The 16,786-nt window shown below is 36.3% G+C and overlaps 1 protein-coding gene across 1 annotated transcript in view; it reads right to left on the bottom strand.

Annotated features, from left to right (window-relative positions):
* The window catches only part of Bend6 (BEN domain containing 6), a 36,278-nt gene extending 19,666 nt beyond the window's left edge, over positions 1–16,612 (bottom strand). Inside the window, exons 1-2 of the mRNA XM_027938192.2 lie at positions 16,493–16,612; positions 4,815–4,992 (exon numbers count right to left, since the gene is read on the bottom strand). Of these exons, the coding sequence (XP_027793993.1) occupies positions 4,815–4,992; positions 16,493–16,612 (298 nt within the window). The remainder of the gene's footprint in view (positions 1–4,814; positions 4,993–16,492) is intronic.
* Positions 16,613–16,786: the final 174 nt, after the last annotated feature.

Raw genomic sequence — 16,786 nt, forward strand, 5'->3', positions numbered from 1 at the left:
ACACTGGAAGGGGCTAGGGTTGTAGCTCAATGGTAGAGTGCTTGCCTAGTTTGTGTGAGGCACTGGGTTCAATCCTCAGCACCACATAAAAATAAATTAAAAAATAAAGATATGTGTCCATCTACAACTAAAGAATTAAAAAGAAAAGAAAAACATTGGGAAAAGAGAGGTTGAAATTTTAGATGGTGGGAGTCATGAAAATATGAATTTGGAGTGAAGGCCTAAAGTGAGTGAGGGTTCAAGCCATGTTGATACATGGAAAGAATCTTGTAGGCAATAGGAAAGAGCAAGTATAAAGACACTTGAAGTTAAGATCATGTCTGATGTCTTTAAAGGGAAAGCAAGTGGGCCAGTGTGTCCTGAGGACAGCAACAGAGAAGAGCAGCAGAACACAAAGCCAGAGAGGGAAGGGAAGGGAGATAACCAGATCATGGTTATGATTCCAAGATCATAAAAAGGACTCTAGTTCTTACCATGAGTAAGGAGGTAATTCACTGGAGGATTTTAAGCAAAGGAGTGACACAAAAACAGATTTATAATTTCCATTTTTATTCTTACTGCTGGGTTGAGGATACAGTGCCCAGGAGCAAGAGCAGAAGTAGGGACACCAAAATAATCTGAATGAGAGATAATGGTGCTTCAGACCAGACTGCCAACAGCAGTGGTGGTAAAAGGATTGAGCTCCAGATATATATTAAAGGTAAAAACAGTAAAATTTGCTGATGAACTGAATTGAGATGTAAAAGACATAGAAATAGAGGATTACATCATGGTTTTTGGCTTGAGGAACTGAAACAGTGGAGTTAGCATTGACTAAGAGGAAGAAGAAAGAGAAAGAGGCTGAAGGTCAGGAATGTGCTATGAGATGCATTAGTCTGAGATGGTTATCAGTCACGGCAAGTAGGCAGTTAGACAACGAGTTGGAGAGGTCCAGGCAGGAGACAGAAATCTGAGAATCCTAGCCTGTAGATGAATTTTAATACCACATGATTGGATAGGATCACATAGGGAGTGAACACAGATGAAAAGGAAAGAAATCTAAGGGCGGAGACCGGAATGTCATCAAATATTTAGTGGGTAGGATGATGAACCAGTCAACAGTCTAAGGTGGAAATACAAGGAATGCAGAAGGAAAACCGTGGCATCTTGGAAGCCAAATGAAGAAATCTTTTCAAGGAAAGAGAATTGCCCAATTGTGTCAAAGTGCTGGTAACAGAGCACTGAAGATGGCAGTTGAGAAATGACCACTGGGTTGGCAATGTAGAATGTTATGGATTGAACTGTGTCTCCCTTGAAAAGGTATGTTGGAGTCCTAACCCCCATATCTCAGAATATGACTTTATTTGAAATAGAGTTTATACAGATGGAATCAATATGAATGGTGACCTTAGAGGGAATCAATATGAATGGTGACCTTAGAGGGAATCAATATGAATGGTGACCTTAGAGGGAATCAATATGAATGGTACCTTCAAGAGGAGCATGGTCCTGCTGGAAACTTGATTTTGGAATTCTAGCTTTCAAAACTGTAGGAAAACACATTTCTTTTGTTTTAGCCATCTGGTCTGAGGTACTTTGTCACTGCAGCCCTAACAAATGAATACATGAAGGACATGGTAGATCAGAGAAGAGAAATATAATGGAATTGAAAGAGTCTGATTTAAATGGGATTCCAAAATAACAAAAGAGGGGAAGAAGACAGCATGGATAGTCAAACTTCTTAAGAAGTTTTTCTATAAAGGAAAAGAGAGAAATAACTCAGAAGGTAGAGAAACAAATGGCCTAAAATAGGGTTTTATCTTTTAATGAATTAATTTTTTTGAAGAGCCAAGGATTGAACCCAGGAACTAGCTAGCACCTGCTGGACAAGCGCTTTACCATTCAGCTACATCCCAGACCTTTTTATTTTTTTATTTTGAGACAGTGTCTTGCTAAATTGTCCAGAAGGCTGGCTTGAACTTATGATTCTCCTGCCTCAGCTGGTATTACAGGTGTGTGCAACTGTGCCCAGCAAGGTGCTTTGTTTTTTGCTTTAAATGGGAGAAATATTAGTATTTCAAATAATAGTAGAAATGATCCATTAGAGAATGAAGACTTGATTTTGCAGGACAGAGGGACAGAAGCTCAGGGAAATGCACTCATACACTGGTGGAGAAACTGTCTTTAGTTGCCTCCAAGGATGGCTCATTCATGAATAACAAGAAAGGATGGAGCATAAAAGGATGGGTGCTGGGAGATGATGGTCTCCTCATATTCTCCTATTTCTCAATGAAGTAGGAAGCAAAGTCATCAAATGAAAGTGAGAATAAGGGAGGAGGTGTGGAGAGTTGGCAGTGAGGAGAAAAAGAAATAGCAATCTGGGAGTGTGGGAGAGAGAGAACTGGTTATAGTAAACGATTCTTTTCATCTGTTATTGAGCCTGATTTGGTACTCATGAATTAAAATTTTCTCACAAATATTTATAACAAGAATTGGTCTTAATTTTCTTTTTCAGGTTCTGTTGTTAATAAAAACCTCGATAATAAAAATAATAACTGCGATTACCGAGTCTTGTGCCAAGCACTGAGTAAAGCAGTTCTCCAAATCATCTCATTTAATCCTCCTAGCAACAAGGAAATCATATATTGTCCCCTTTTTGTAGAAGAGGAACTGAAGCTGGGGCTGAGGTCACAGTAAAGTGACATGGCTAAAGTCATAAAGCTAGTAAAGCAGAGTTGAGATTCAAACCAAAGTGTGTACTCCAAAATCGATGCTCTTAAGCAGTTCTTCTAACTTTATAAACTAGCTTTTATCTCATTCTATATTCTGTGACAGAATTTAGGGGATTATCTCTACATTGAAAAGCACAAAAACTTCAACAGGAGAAAGTTGCAAAAATGCAATATTCAAAGTGAAGAAATTACAAGAGGGGCTGGAATTGTAGCTCAGTGGCAGAGTGCTTGCCTAGCACATGTGAGGCGCTGGGTTCCATCCTCAGCACCACATAATAAATAAATAAATAAATAAATAGGGGCTGAGGTTGTGGCTCAGTGGTAGAGCACTTGCCTGGCATGTGTGAAGTACTGGCTTCAATTCTCAGCACCACATATAAATAAATAAAAAATCCACTGACAACTAAAAAAAATGTTTAATGAATAAATAAAAGGAATGCTGTCTATCTACAACTACAAAATTTTTTAAATATCTTTTTTTTAGCTGTAGATGGACACAATACCTTTATTTTGTTTATTTATTTTTATGTGGTGCTGAGGATGGAACCCAGTACCTTGCATGTGCAAGGCAAGCGCTCCACCACTGAGTCATAACCCCAGTACCCCCCCCCCAATTTTTTTAAATTACAATAAAATGGCTTGTTAATGGAATAAACATATTTCCATTCACATGTAGCTATTTCTACTAAAATCTAAGCCTTAAATTTAACAAACATTCTTAGGAAAATCTGTAACCTAATACTTTCTTCTCTCAATCTCCAATCTCATTCATCACCATATTCTGTCATTTTTGTCTCCAAACATATCATGAAACTGTCCTCTTTTTTTCCCACACCATTGCCCTAGGGTAGGCTGCTACTAGGTTAGTCTGGATGACTATAATTGCTTTCTGGTGACTCTTCTTAACTTTCTTTCTTATACCACTTGTACCCATTCTATACACAGCAGCTGGAGGTATCTATTTTCAAAATGTTTGGAGCGTTTACTGGTTTATAACACAATGCTGCCCAGCATTGGATTAATTGTTAAATATTCAGAAGTGCATAGTGCTTACACAGGGAAACAATCTCTCTCTGTTTTTTTTTTTGTCCTGGGGATTGAACCCAAGGGCATTTTACCTCTGAGCTACATCCCTAGCACTATTTTTTTTTCCTTTTCTTTTTTTGAGACAAGTTGTATTAAGCAACACTAAACTTTGAACTTGCCATCTTCCTTCCTCACCTCCTGAGTTGCTGGGGATTAAAGGTATGGGCCACCATGCCCCATGGAAACTACACTTTTTGAAAAACAGACTCTCAGATACAACATAGGATCCTACAAAAAGCCAAGTGGTTTTTAATTTGCCTAGGCTCCTCTTTTTCCTTTATGTGTCTCCAATGAAATGAAATTATTTTCCCAAACCAAGGTTCTCAATAGAAAAACTAATATGAAATCATTAATTCCAGTGGTTTCCATAATAGATCACACCAAGCCTCATTTTCTAGGGCATTCTCTAGCAAATACATCTGAGATATGTGCATCATGAGCACCCCAACATATTTACTCTCTCTGACTAATGTTTTCTCTCTAGGGCCTAGGATGTGAGTGGCTGACATTAAATGCTCAATAAATACTTGTTGAACATTAAATGTGTTGAACATTGTTAAATGAATATAATATTTGGTATTCTGTAGGAAAAATCTAAATTTTTTGAACAATAAACTAGATGCTTCAAAAGAGTGCTGCCATATTTAAATTTCGTAATGGTGATTTTCTTAAAGTGCGATTTTTAAGCTCTCTAAGGTACCGGTTTTCTTTTTCATTCTTTTTTTTTTTTTTAATTCTTGCATGAGAATTGAACCAGGGGGCACTTAACCACTGAGTCACATCCCCAGCCCTTTTTATTTTTTATTTAGAGATGGGGTCTCTAATAAGGTTGAGTTGCTTAGCGCCTCACTAAATTGCAGGAGCTGGCTTTGAACTTGTCATCCTCCTGCCTCAGCTTCCCAAGCTACTGGGATTACAGGCATAAACCACTGGGCCCGGCACTTTTTCATTTCCAGTTCTTTTCACTGATTATACATTTTCCCTTTCATCTAAAATGCCAATTTTCTCAAAGTTTACCTTGTAGCATGACCAAAGACTGTCGAAGCCGGCTGTTTTCTTTCCGGGTGTTTGTTAGTTTTTCTTTCAGGTTTTTTATCTTGGCACATAATTCCTCCTTTGATAATTCTGCTAAGGGTGCTTCATCCTCACTGGAGCTCTCCCCAGGCAGAAAGGCATTTCCCGAATATGGATCTCTCTAAAATGCAAGGCAGGCACAAGAAGAGAAGTTTCACAGCTCCTTTAACGGTTTATCCTATGTTCTGTATTCTGAAGGGGTTCATTCAAGACTACACACTCCTGTTCCCACAGGCACTTCCTGCAACCATGCAGCCCAGCAGCTTTAAACCCCACCATTCAGAGGAACTCAGGATGAGGGGAAAACAGTGCCTCCGACAGCGTGGAAATCAGGATTCTAACTTTCTGTGTCATTTTAGTGAAAAATAAAAAGAGAATAGTCGTATAACAGACTATAACCAATAAGAGCACCAGGTCTCCTCTGAGATGTGGCCTGTTTTGAGGCAAATACTTCACAATCTGGACCTCACTTCCTTCATCTGTGAATACATAGATAAAAATCATGCAATAACATGGGAAAATCTAGCAAGATGGCAGGATATACAATAGTTACTGCTTCTACATACCAGCTACAATTAGCACTGTAGTGCTATAAGAACACTATTTATTAAGTCAGGACAGTAGTTACTGTGGGGACCAGTGAGGAAAAGTAGCAGAGAGGAGCATGAGGAGAACTCTGAGATGCAGGTGATGTTCTAATTTCTGGCATGGATGTGTTCAGTTTGTGATAATTCATTAAGCTGTACATTTCTGACATGTGCAACCTTCTATATGTATATTGTACTTCCATAAAATGTTTTAAAAAATATCTCCAAGAAGGGGCTGGGTTATGGCTCAGTGGTAGAGTGCTTGCCTTGCATGTGTGAGGTCCTGGGCTTTATCCTCAGTACCACATAAATAGTACCTTTTGACAGTTTCCAATCCATATAGCCTAAATATTTCATATTTATGCTTAATTCTTGTTTTGAGAACAAATGTCATTAATGCATAGCAAAAAAGTGAAAGATCTCTATGAAGAAAGTAAACAAGCTGTACTAAAAGATGATGTCAATGTACACAGTTATCATGTTCAGAGATGAAATATTTCATTTAAAAAGTAGTAATTATCCCTAAATTGAACTTTAAAGTTAATGCAATTTCAATAAAAATTTAAAAAACCTGGAACTTAATAAATTGATTCTGAAATTCATCTAAAAGAACAAAAGCCTAAGAATATCCAGAGAAATCCTGAAGAAATATATGAAATGAAACAGGATCTTTCTTTACAAATGCAAGGGTTTACTAAAAATATAGAGCAATTAAAACAGCATGGCATTGGTATGGAAACAGATAGCATGACCAAAAATAGAGAGGCCCAAAATAGATGCATGCACATGAGGAACTTCTTATAGGACAGAGTGGCATAGCAACTCACCCGTTGTTAAGGTTTGGATAAGAGGTGTCCCGCAAAAGCTCATATGTGAGACAATGCAAGAAGATTCAGAGAAGAATGATTGGGTTACCAGAGCATTGACCCAATCAGTGGATTAATCCTTTGATGTGATTAACTGGGTGGGTAACTGAAGGTGGATAGAGTGTGGCCAGATGAGGTGCCATTAGGGGTGTGGCTTTAGGGTATATATCTTGTATCTGGTGAGTGGAGACCCCTTTCTGTTTTCTGATCATCATGTGAGCCGCTTCTCTCTGCCACACTCTTCCACCATGATGTTCAGCCTCACCTTGAGCCAGAGGAATGGAGTCTGCTGTCTATGATTGTGACCTTTGATACTGTGAGCCCCCAAACAAACTCTTTTCCCTCTACAGTTGTGCTGGTTGGGTCTTTAAATAACAGCGATGAAAAAAGCTGACTAAAACACCCAAGAAAATAGGACTTGCTCAATACACGATGCTGGAAATACTGGCTGACCTTTAAGAGAAAAAGTAAAGAAAATGCATTCCTACCTTGGTGTACACACACACACACACACACACACACACCACTTCAGATGGATTAAGAATTTAAACATTAAAAGTGAAAATTTAAGTTGTACAAGAAAATATACTCTTTAAGATTTCATCTCACTTCAGTCAGAATGGCAGCTATTAAGAATACAAACAACAATAAGTGCTGGTGAGAATGTGGGGAAAAAGGAACACTCATACATTGCTGGTCGGACTGCAAATTGATGCAGCCAACATGGAAAGCAGTATGGAGATTCCTTGGAAAACTACCATTTACCCAGCTATCCCACTCCTCGGTCTATACCCAAAGGACTTAAAAATAGCATACTACAGGGACACAGCCACATCAATGTTTATAGCAGCACAATTCACAATAGCTAAATTATGGAACCAACCTAGATAACTTTCAGTAGATGAATGGATTAAAAAATGTGGTATTATACACAATGGAATATTACTGAGCAATAAAAGAGAATAAAATCATGGCATTTACAGGTAAACGGATGGAGTTGGAGAATAGAATACTAAATGAAGTTAGCCAATCCCCCCCCCCAAAAAAAAAACAAATGCTGAATGTTTTCTCTGATAGAAGGAGGCTGATTAATAGTTGGGTTGGGAAGGGCAGCCTGGGAGGATTAGATGAACTCTAGAAAGGACAAAGATATGGATGGACATCATTACCCTAAGTACACGTATGAAGACACGAATGGTGTGAATATACTTGTATACAACCAGAGATATGAAAAATTGTGCTCTACATGTGTAATATGAATTGTAATGCATTCTACTGTCATATATAACAAAGTAGAATAAAAATAAATTAAAAAGAAAATATAACTTGGGGCAGGAAAGAATCTTCAATATAATCATAATCATAATAAAAGATTAATGCATTCAATTACATTAAAATTAAAAACTTTTATTCATTAGGCAACATTAAAAGGAAAAGACTGATCACAATCAATAGAAGATATTTGATTTGTTAACTGACAAAGTTGTGTGTTATGTATAAATATTTATATATATATGTAAACATGTGTGTGTATGTATGTGTATATATATATATATATATAATATATATATAATTCCCCACAAATCAATAAGGAAAATAAAGCAGCAACTTAATAGAAAAATAAGTGATTGAGGGGGATAGTAGAGGATAGGAAAGGCAGCAGAATACAATAGACACTAGTATGGCAATATGTAAATCAGTGGATGTGTAACCGATGTGATTCTGCAATCTGTATACGGGGTAAAAATGGGAGTTCATAACCCACTTGAATCAAAGTGTGAAATATGATATGTCAAGAACTAAGTAATGTTTTGAACAACCAACAATAAAAATTAAAAAAAAAATAAGTGATTGACATGAGTAAGCATTTTATAGACGAGATAACACATATGGCCACCGAGTATAAAAAAGATGTTCAATCTCATTAGCAATCAGGAAAAAGAAGATCAAGATCACAATCAAATATATTTTGGGCAAAAATTAAGGAGTTTGACACAACTAAGCATGGAATGTGGACATGGATCACTGGAATTGCCCATATTTGCTTATGGAAATAAATTTGGTATACTACTTTGGAAAACAATCTGACATTATCCCATAAAGTTTAACATTCGTCTGCCCTCTGATCTTGCAATTGATTCCTGGGTCTACATATGAAAGAGACTTAAGTATATGTATAATAAGAAATATGTCCAAAGCTTTCAGTAGCAACATGGTTCATAATGATGAAAATATTAAAACACAATTGCCTATTGACAGGACAATGGATAGGTGAGTAGTGCTGAAGTCACACAGTGGGATTTACCCAGAATTGAAAGGGAATAAATAATTGCCTTTATGAATTAATCTCAGTAAAATGTTGAGGGAAAAGAACATGTTCCAAATGTAAATGTATAATATAATAAACTTTTTGTAAAGTTAAAGAAGAAATAAGCTAGTAGCATATGCCTGTCTTCCTATCTTCTGAGAGGCTGAGGCAAGAGGACTGCTTGAGCCCAGGAGATGAAGGCCACTGGGAAACAGTGAGATCCCATCTCAAAATAAATAAATAAATAAATAAATAAACCTAATTATATATTTTAACACATATATACATATTATTGAATAGATATTTGTGTGTAATGAGACAATATGTATGCATGATTTCAGTTTTATAAATTTTTTAAAAGTGGGCTAGATGTAAAAAAGAATGACTTTATGACTTTTTCTGGTAAATGGATGGAGCTAGGGATTATCATGCTAAGTGCAATAAGCCAATCAAAAAAACCAGAAGGCCAAATGTTCTCTCTGATATGTGGATACTAACATACAGTAAGTAGGAGTAGGGGAGAATAGAAGTTCATTGAATTAGACAAAGGGGAATGAAGGGAAGGGAGCAGGGATGGGAATAGGAAAGACAGTAGAATGAATCAGACATAACTTTCCTATGTTCATATAGGAATATATCACCTGTGAAATTCCACATCATATACGACCACAAGAATGGGGTCCTAATTAGAATAAGTTATATTCCACATATGTATAATGTATCAAAATACACTCTACTGTCATGTTATCTAAAAAGAATAAATAAAAATAAAAAAAAAATTCAAAAAAGTGGGCTAGGGACACAACTTAGTGATAGAGCACTTGTCATCATGAATGAGGCCCAATCCCCAGCAGTGCAAAAAATAAGTCTTACAAGAAAGTAAATTATACATGAGATTGACTATGATTATATCTGGATTGATACAGGCAGGTAGGAGAGGAGTATATAAGTAGTCATAAGTTATGATAAGGTAAAATTTTAGGTATTAAGATGGGCATTGGAGTTCATTATTCTTATTCTTATTCTTTTTCTTATTCATATTCTTATTCTTTTTCTTTTGTTGTTATTGTTGCATGTTCTAGGAATGGAGCCCAGAGCCTGTACATGCTAGGCAAGTGCACTATCACTGATACATCCCCAGTTCTCATTAATTTCAAAATTAAAAAATAAAATAACCTAGGACAATATTTAGAGTAAAACCTAGCATATTGCATTGCACATAATAGACATCCAATAATCTTATTGTGCTGGAAGACAATATATTTTCCTTCTTTTTAGTTCACCCCCATTCTGCATTTCTTTCCCTAATCTCCATTCTTGGCCTCGCTGTCAAGACTATGGCATGAAACCAATTTGGGGCTTATTGCACCAGAGAAAAGAGACAGCAGATTGTTAGAAGGAAACATTCACATTTACCTTTTTATTTTAAAAATAGTTTTTAATGTCAATAATAAGACAATAATTTGAAGACACTGGAGTTGTAAAATCCAAGCTGTGTTGATACTTAACCTTTTTTTTTCTCTACCAAGCTGGAGAATTGAAGTACTAACTGGAATTTGTAAATATCAAAACCCAGAAGCCTAAAGCTTAAAAAAAAAAACCTGAGAGTAATAGAAATAAAGGTTATACCATAAAGAAAGTTCCTGCTGCAGAGAAGAAAAAGACATTATGATGCTGGAAGAGGCTGGGAAATAAAGAATTGAAATGGCAGGGAATTATGTTCAAATGTCTGTACTCTACTGTCCCTGCCCTTTAGGGGATTTAAGAAGTTGGGGCACATCATATAAACATTCAGATAACGGGGGCAATCCCAAAGCACCAGGGATAGCTCCTTGCTTCTTTGTGCAGTCTAAGCTCCTTGAAGAGGCCCCATGTCCAGTGTAACTTCAGGGTATCATGGTGATTTTCTGGGCCCATAGATCAGAAATAGTCAATTTGGTTTTCAGAAAAATGGAGCAGAGATAGCTCCCCAGACTCCCTGGTATGAATGCAAAGCAGCTACAGAATCCAAAGGATCCTTGTGTCCTGGTCAGGAGATAGGAAAGTGCTAGGGAAACTAATGAAACAAATAGCTTAGAGTGTAGATCAGAGGCCACATGGTGCCAGAATCTTGTGGAAGGTGGTAGTGGGTACCAGGATGGCAAACTTCAGCAGCAGGTACCAATAAGATCCCCAGTGGACCTGGAAGAACTAGCTCATCAGCAACATTTAATGACACCTAGGAACAACACAGGAAAGTAAGAATCTTAGTAGAAGACTGGAGACTCCTGAAAACTTGAATCATGTCTTTAGGAAAAAAAAGTAGAAAGCAGAAGAAGACAAAAATATAGGACTGATTGAAGCTTAAATCCTAAAGTGACTGAGATAATGACTAAAAGGGACTTTTAAAGACTAGAACACAAATTGTAGGGTGATGATGATGATGATGATTCAGGAATGGATAATTAAAAGCCAGATGAGATCAGTTAGAGAAAAATTCATTTGCACTTTTGTATGATTTATGATATGTATATTCAACCTTTATTTTATAAACAAATATCAGTATATGCATATATATTTTATTATTATACAAATGCTTGCATGTGTATATGTACATATAATATATATAACAGTAGTGGATATATATGTAATAGTAATAATGTAAATTACTATTCTTTGTGGGCAAATAGCTAATGTACTCACATAAGATGTATAAATCCTAAGAGAAAAAGTGATGTATTTAATTAAATATAAATGAAAGATTTTTCAAAAATTGAAGGATACCTATTGAGACCCTAATTCTATGCATGATAATTGGAAAAAAATAGAATGTATGGTCTTGTTCTCGCCAGCAAGTACTAGAAAGAAAAGGAATCAGGTCAAAGTAAATCCATTTGTAAGTACCAATGGAAGGAAGAAGATAACTGTTAATACACAAATAGAAACTGGGAGAAGATATTTGTAATATCTCAAACCTAAATCACAGTAGGCTAATTTCTACAATAGATAAAATATTTATATTAAGAGTGGGATAAAAAACCTACCAGAATAGACCAAGAAACCCAAAAGAAAAGACAAAAACCCAACAGAAAAATGGACAGTGGTAGAAACTACTAGCTATATGTATCTTTTGTCCCATTTTTCCTCTGGTAACAGGGTTCTACCTGACTGTCTATGCTCCTGCCAACAGAATAGGAGCAGAAGCTATGTGCGCCACTTCTGGTCCATAACCCTAAGAAAATGAGCATGTCTTCCCCTGCTGATTCTCTTTCTTCTGAGAGAAAAAGAGGATCTGAAAGTGAGAGTAGTCATATTAGATGCAGAGGCTGCAAGCTGAGGAAGGTAGATAAACAAGGTAAGAGGGATTTTCATTATTGTGGAGCTGCCGTTTCAGCCCCAGACTGCTCTCACTATTGTATAATAATAAACTTCTATTTTATATATTGTTATTGGGGTCTTTGTTACAGTCTTTGTAACACATATCACAACTAATTCATAATGGGTACACAGAAGTAGGAATACCTAAAACTTGAAATATGTTTAAAATAATTAAAGTTCAAGTGCTGGGCAAAAAGGGTGAGGGTATGGCATGCTGGAAAGCCACTGATTTTGTTAGACCTTGGTGACATTTTTGGTAAAATGGTCACCTGGAATACTTTTGAAGTCAAACCACATGCCTAGAGAGCCTGGAAAAAGAGCTGTGGTGTGTTTCAGATACTTCATGTCAGAGCTAGCTAGCTTGCAAGCACATAAAAAATGTGCAGCAGATAGTTTAAATTAACTGAGTTTGGCAATGTTAAATCTTCAAGGGTTTGGGGAAAATTTTTACTTCCATATCTAAATAGCAGGAGATAAGACTGTAACCTCAAGGCTTTCTCAGGAGCTTGTCTTTATATGTTCTCTGGCAGACAGTGGTATCCAGCCCAGTAAAAAGCTTTAAATTCAAGGTGTTACCTTCAAGATTTTTTGTTTGTTTGTTTCAGATGGCTGTGAGGTAACTGTCATAAATCGGAAAGAAAAGACGAGAAAAGATGCCTTAAAAGAAGAGTGTTTTCAGGCCTAAAATCTATGACCAAATAAGAGCTCTGGCTATAGTGAACTGCAATGAAATCAAATAGAAATATGTAGTTTGGAAAACTATGGTTTTTGAGGAAAAAAATTGCTGACGAAACCACATAACTGGCTTATAAGAGCATGTGACTATTTTACCCCTCCAGCAACCCTGAGTTCCCCCAAATCTGCACTAGTAAATTATAACAATATTTTCACTGATTCATTTGTTAAAAATTAGAAAAATGGATATTAATGCTAAATGTTAGTAGGGAAATATAAATATAGGAACCCATTATGCATTACTGCTGGGCATGTAGACTGATGTGAACATTCTAAAAACCAATTTTATAATATTTAGTCAAACGAACTAGAAATACATATGTAAACCATAATCATCCTCCTATGTATTTACCCCATAGAAATTTTCACAATCTCTTTTAAAAACAATTTTTTTTAACTTGGTGATGGACCTTTATTTCATTTATTTACTTATATATGGTGATAAGAATCTAACCCTGTGCCTCACACATACTAGGCAAAATGCCCTACCACTGAGCTGCAACCCCAGCCCCACACTGTCTCTCTTTTTTTTTTTTAATTTTTTATTGTTGGCTGTTCAAAACATTACATAGTTCTTGATATATCATATTTCACAATTTGATTCAAGTGGGTTATGAGCTCCCATTTTTACCCCATATACAGATTGCAGAATCACATCAGTTACACATCCATTGATTTACATATTGCCATACTCGTGTCTGTTGTGTTCTGCTGCCTTTCCTATCCTCTACTATCACCCCTCCCCTCCCCTCCCCTCCCCTCTTCTCTCTCTGCCCCCTCTACTGACATTCATTTGTCCCCCTTGTATTATTTTTCCCCTTCCCCTCACTTCCTCTTGTATGTACTTTTGTATAACTCTGAGGGTCTCCTTCCATTTCCATGCAATTTCCCTTCTCTCTCCCTTTCCCTCCCACCTCTCATCCCTGTTTAATGTTAATCTTCTTCTCATGCTCTTCGACCCTACTCTGTTCTTAGTTACTCTCCTTATATCAAAGAAGACATTTGGCATTTGTTTTTTAGGGATTGGCTAGCTTCACTTAGCATAATCTGCTCTAATGCCATCCATTTCCCTGTAAATTCTATGATTTTGTCATTTTTTAATGCAGAGTAATACTCCATTGCCCACACTGTCTCTTAAAGGGACATGTATGGGGATTATTTTATTGATGCTAGGGAAAATTTAAGTGGTCATCATTGGAGAAAAGGATAAATAAAAAATGGTACCATGCAGCTGTTAGATGCAATGGATGAGATGTACATGTAGCAATATAGATAGATGCTAAAAATATTGCTATGAAAAGAACCTAAGTGTCCATCAATGGATGAATGGATTAAATATATATTATATATGGCACATACATATATACACATGTGTATTTGTATATATAAGTGTACCATAGTTTATTTACATACATGTACCATACTTATAAGTATGTGCCATAATTTATATACATAATGCAGACATACATATATGTATATATGCATGTATATATGTATAATGCATGTATATATGTATGTACACAGTATATATGTATATGTATGCAATTCAGCCTTTAAAAATAAGGAGATTGGGGGGTTGCTGGGGTTGTGGCTCAGTGGTAGAGTGCATGCCTAGCATGTGTGAGGCATTGGGTTCAATTTTCAGTACCACATATAAATAACTGAATGAAATAAAGGTCTATCAACATCTAAAAAATTTTTTTAAATGAGATCTTGCTATTTGCCACAACATATATGAGCCCGAAGGACATTATGTTAAGTGAAATAAGCCAGACACAGAAATAAAAAATACTACATAGTATTGCTTACATCTGCAGTCTAAAACAAAACAAACAAGCAAACAAAACCAGTGACAGAGAACAAACAGTAATCCCTTCAGTGGCAGGAAGAATAGAGATTAGGAAATTAGGAGATTAGACCAGAGGATACAGATCTGAACAAGACTAGAGATCTGATGTATAACATGAGGACTATAGGTAATAAAACTACTATATTTGAGATTCATGCTAAATGAGCAGATTTTAGCTGCTTTTGTCCTAAAAACAAACTAAAATGAATAATTCTATGAAATGATGGTAGTGTTAATTCGTTTTACTCAGTAACCTTTTTATTTTTTAGATGTATCCCATAACAACATGTTGTATACCTGAAATTTTATAAATAAAAATTATTTTTATAAAGCAATACTGATGGAAAAATCAGAAACAAATTAAGAGTTATAATATGATATCAATGTACTACTAAATGATGTATATATAAGTTTATATAGTGCATTGTAGATCACATTAAGAAAAAGATTAAAAAGAACCCCATTCATCACAGGGGACTAATAAAGATTGGTGCACACAGACGGTGGAATAGAGCTATCTATTAATGGAAAGAGCTTCAAAATATATTAAGTAATAAAGCAAAGTACAAAGCAGTATATATGGTATGTTCCTTTTTTGACCCAAAGAGAGATAAGAATATCTATTTATATTTGCTTTATTTGAACAAAGAAATGCAAGAAGGATAAACAAGAAAGCAATACACGTGGTTACTGTAGTGTGGATGGGGTTCGGGCATGAACAGAGTGAATAGGAGACAGGAATATAAGGATTTTTCATTGTCTTTAAAAATATTTTAAACCATAATAATGGAGTATTTATTTAACAAATTAAGTAAAAATATATGAATATAAAACACTGCATGTTAGGGTCTGTAAACAAGTCAAGATGGCGCCTGGCATTTTGCAGAGGGAGTGGTTTGTGAACTAACGCCAGCGAGCCATTAAGTGTGGAGATTCCTTATTGGTTGACTGCTGTATCTAGTTTATGTTAATTAAGATAAGCTGTGTGTAATGTATATATATCCCTCCTGTCCTACAATAAATGGCTCCCACTCCTGCTGTATCAATGTACACAAGTTCCTCATCCCTCCCCACCCCCACCCCGTTAGTTTGCTGCAGCCGGACTGCAGCAACTGCATGTATTACAAAGTCATACACAAATACATGTATTACAGTGACAAATAAAAAAAATACAGAATAAGCACATTGATTGACTGTCCAAACTTTATAGGAGGGGAATGGGATGATGAGGATGGGCCACGAATTGAAATCTAAAAAGAAAAGCAAATAGTGTGTCTTAAAGAAGAGGTATTCCAGCTAGGTACATTGGCGCAGGAGCCTGAGGCAGGAGAGTCACAAGTTTGAGGACAGCCTCAGCAATTTAGTGAGACTCTGTCCTAAAATAGGAGGAAGAGGAGGAGAAGGAAAAGGGGAAGGGGGAGGGAGAAAGGGAGGAGGAGAAGAGGAATAGGGAAGAGGAAGAAGGAGGAGAAGGAAAGGAAGGGGAAGAAGAAAAAAAGTTCTAGGGATATATCTCAGTGGTAGAGCATCCCTGGGTTCAATCTCTAGTATCAGGCGGGGGTGGGGGGGCGGTGGCGTTGGGATTCGGGGAGAAAGAGGTATTCCAATTTCTCCAATATATTTGTGAAAGGAAAAAATGTTTTCTGACAGTTTGCTGACTTTTAATTTCCCAGAATTTTAAGCAAAGTTTTAACAATGGCATATTTGGCCATAATTAAACAGAGGCAGGCTTATTGATTATCAAATGTTTCTAACTCTTCCTATCTAAGATTGAGAGGTGAACATGACACTACATTCCCTTGACTGAATACAGAATTTAAAGGAAGAATAAATTAGTAGAACAGAAGAAAGAACTGATAAATTAAGGAATTATGGTTGAGCTACTTAATAAAATTGAATCAAGGTAAGAGAGAACCAACCTGTCCTTTTTCCATGTCACTATTTGGATTTTCTGAGTCCATTGTCTCTGTCCTTTTCCTCTTTCCTTTTCTAAAAGCTTGGATATTGGTAATTTCATCTGTCTGCAAGATCTTCTGCATTTTCTCAATTAGTTATCAAAGGTTTTCTGAAACAGTAGGAGGAAGGAATGCCCATGTAGACGATGCTACTCTGGATGAGGCCCCAAAGTTAATGATTTTCCTTAAAAACAAAAACAAAAAAAGGAACACAATATGTTTACAACTCTGCTTCACGATGGCACTACTCTCTCAGGC

This window comes from Marmota flaviventris, chromosome 6 (assembly GCF_047511675.1).
Source record: "Marmota flaviventris isolate mMarFla1 chromosome 6, mMarFla1.hap1, whole genome shotgun sequence".
Classification (NCBI taxonomy): Eukaryota; Metazoa; Chordata; class Mammalia; order Rodentia; family Sciuridae; genus Marmota; species Marmota flaviventris.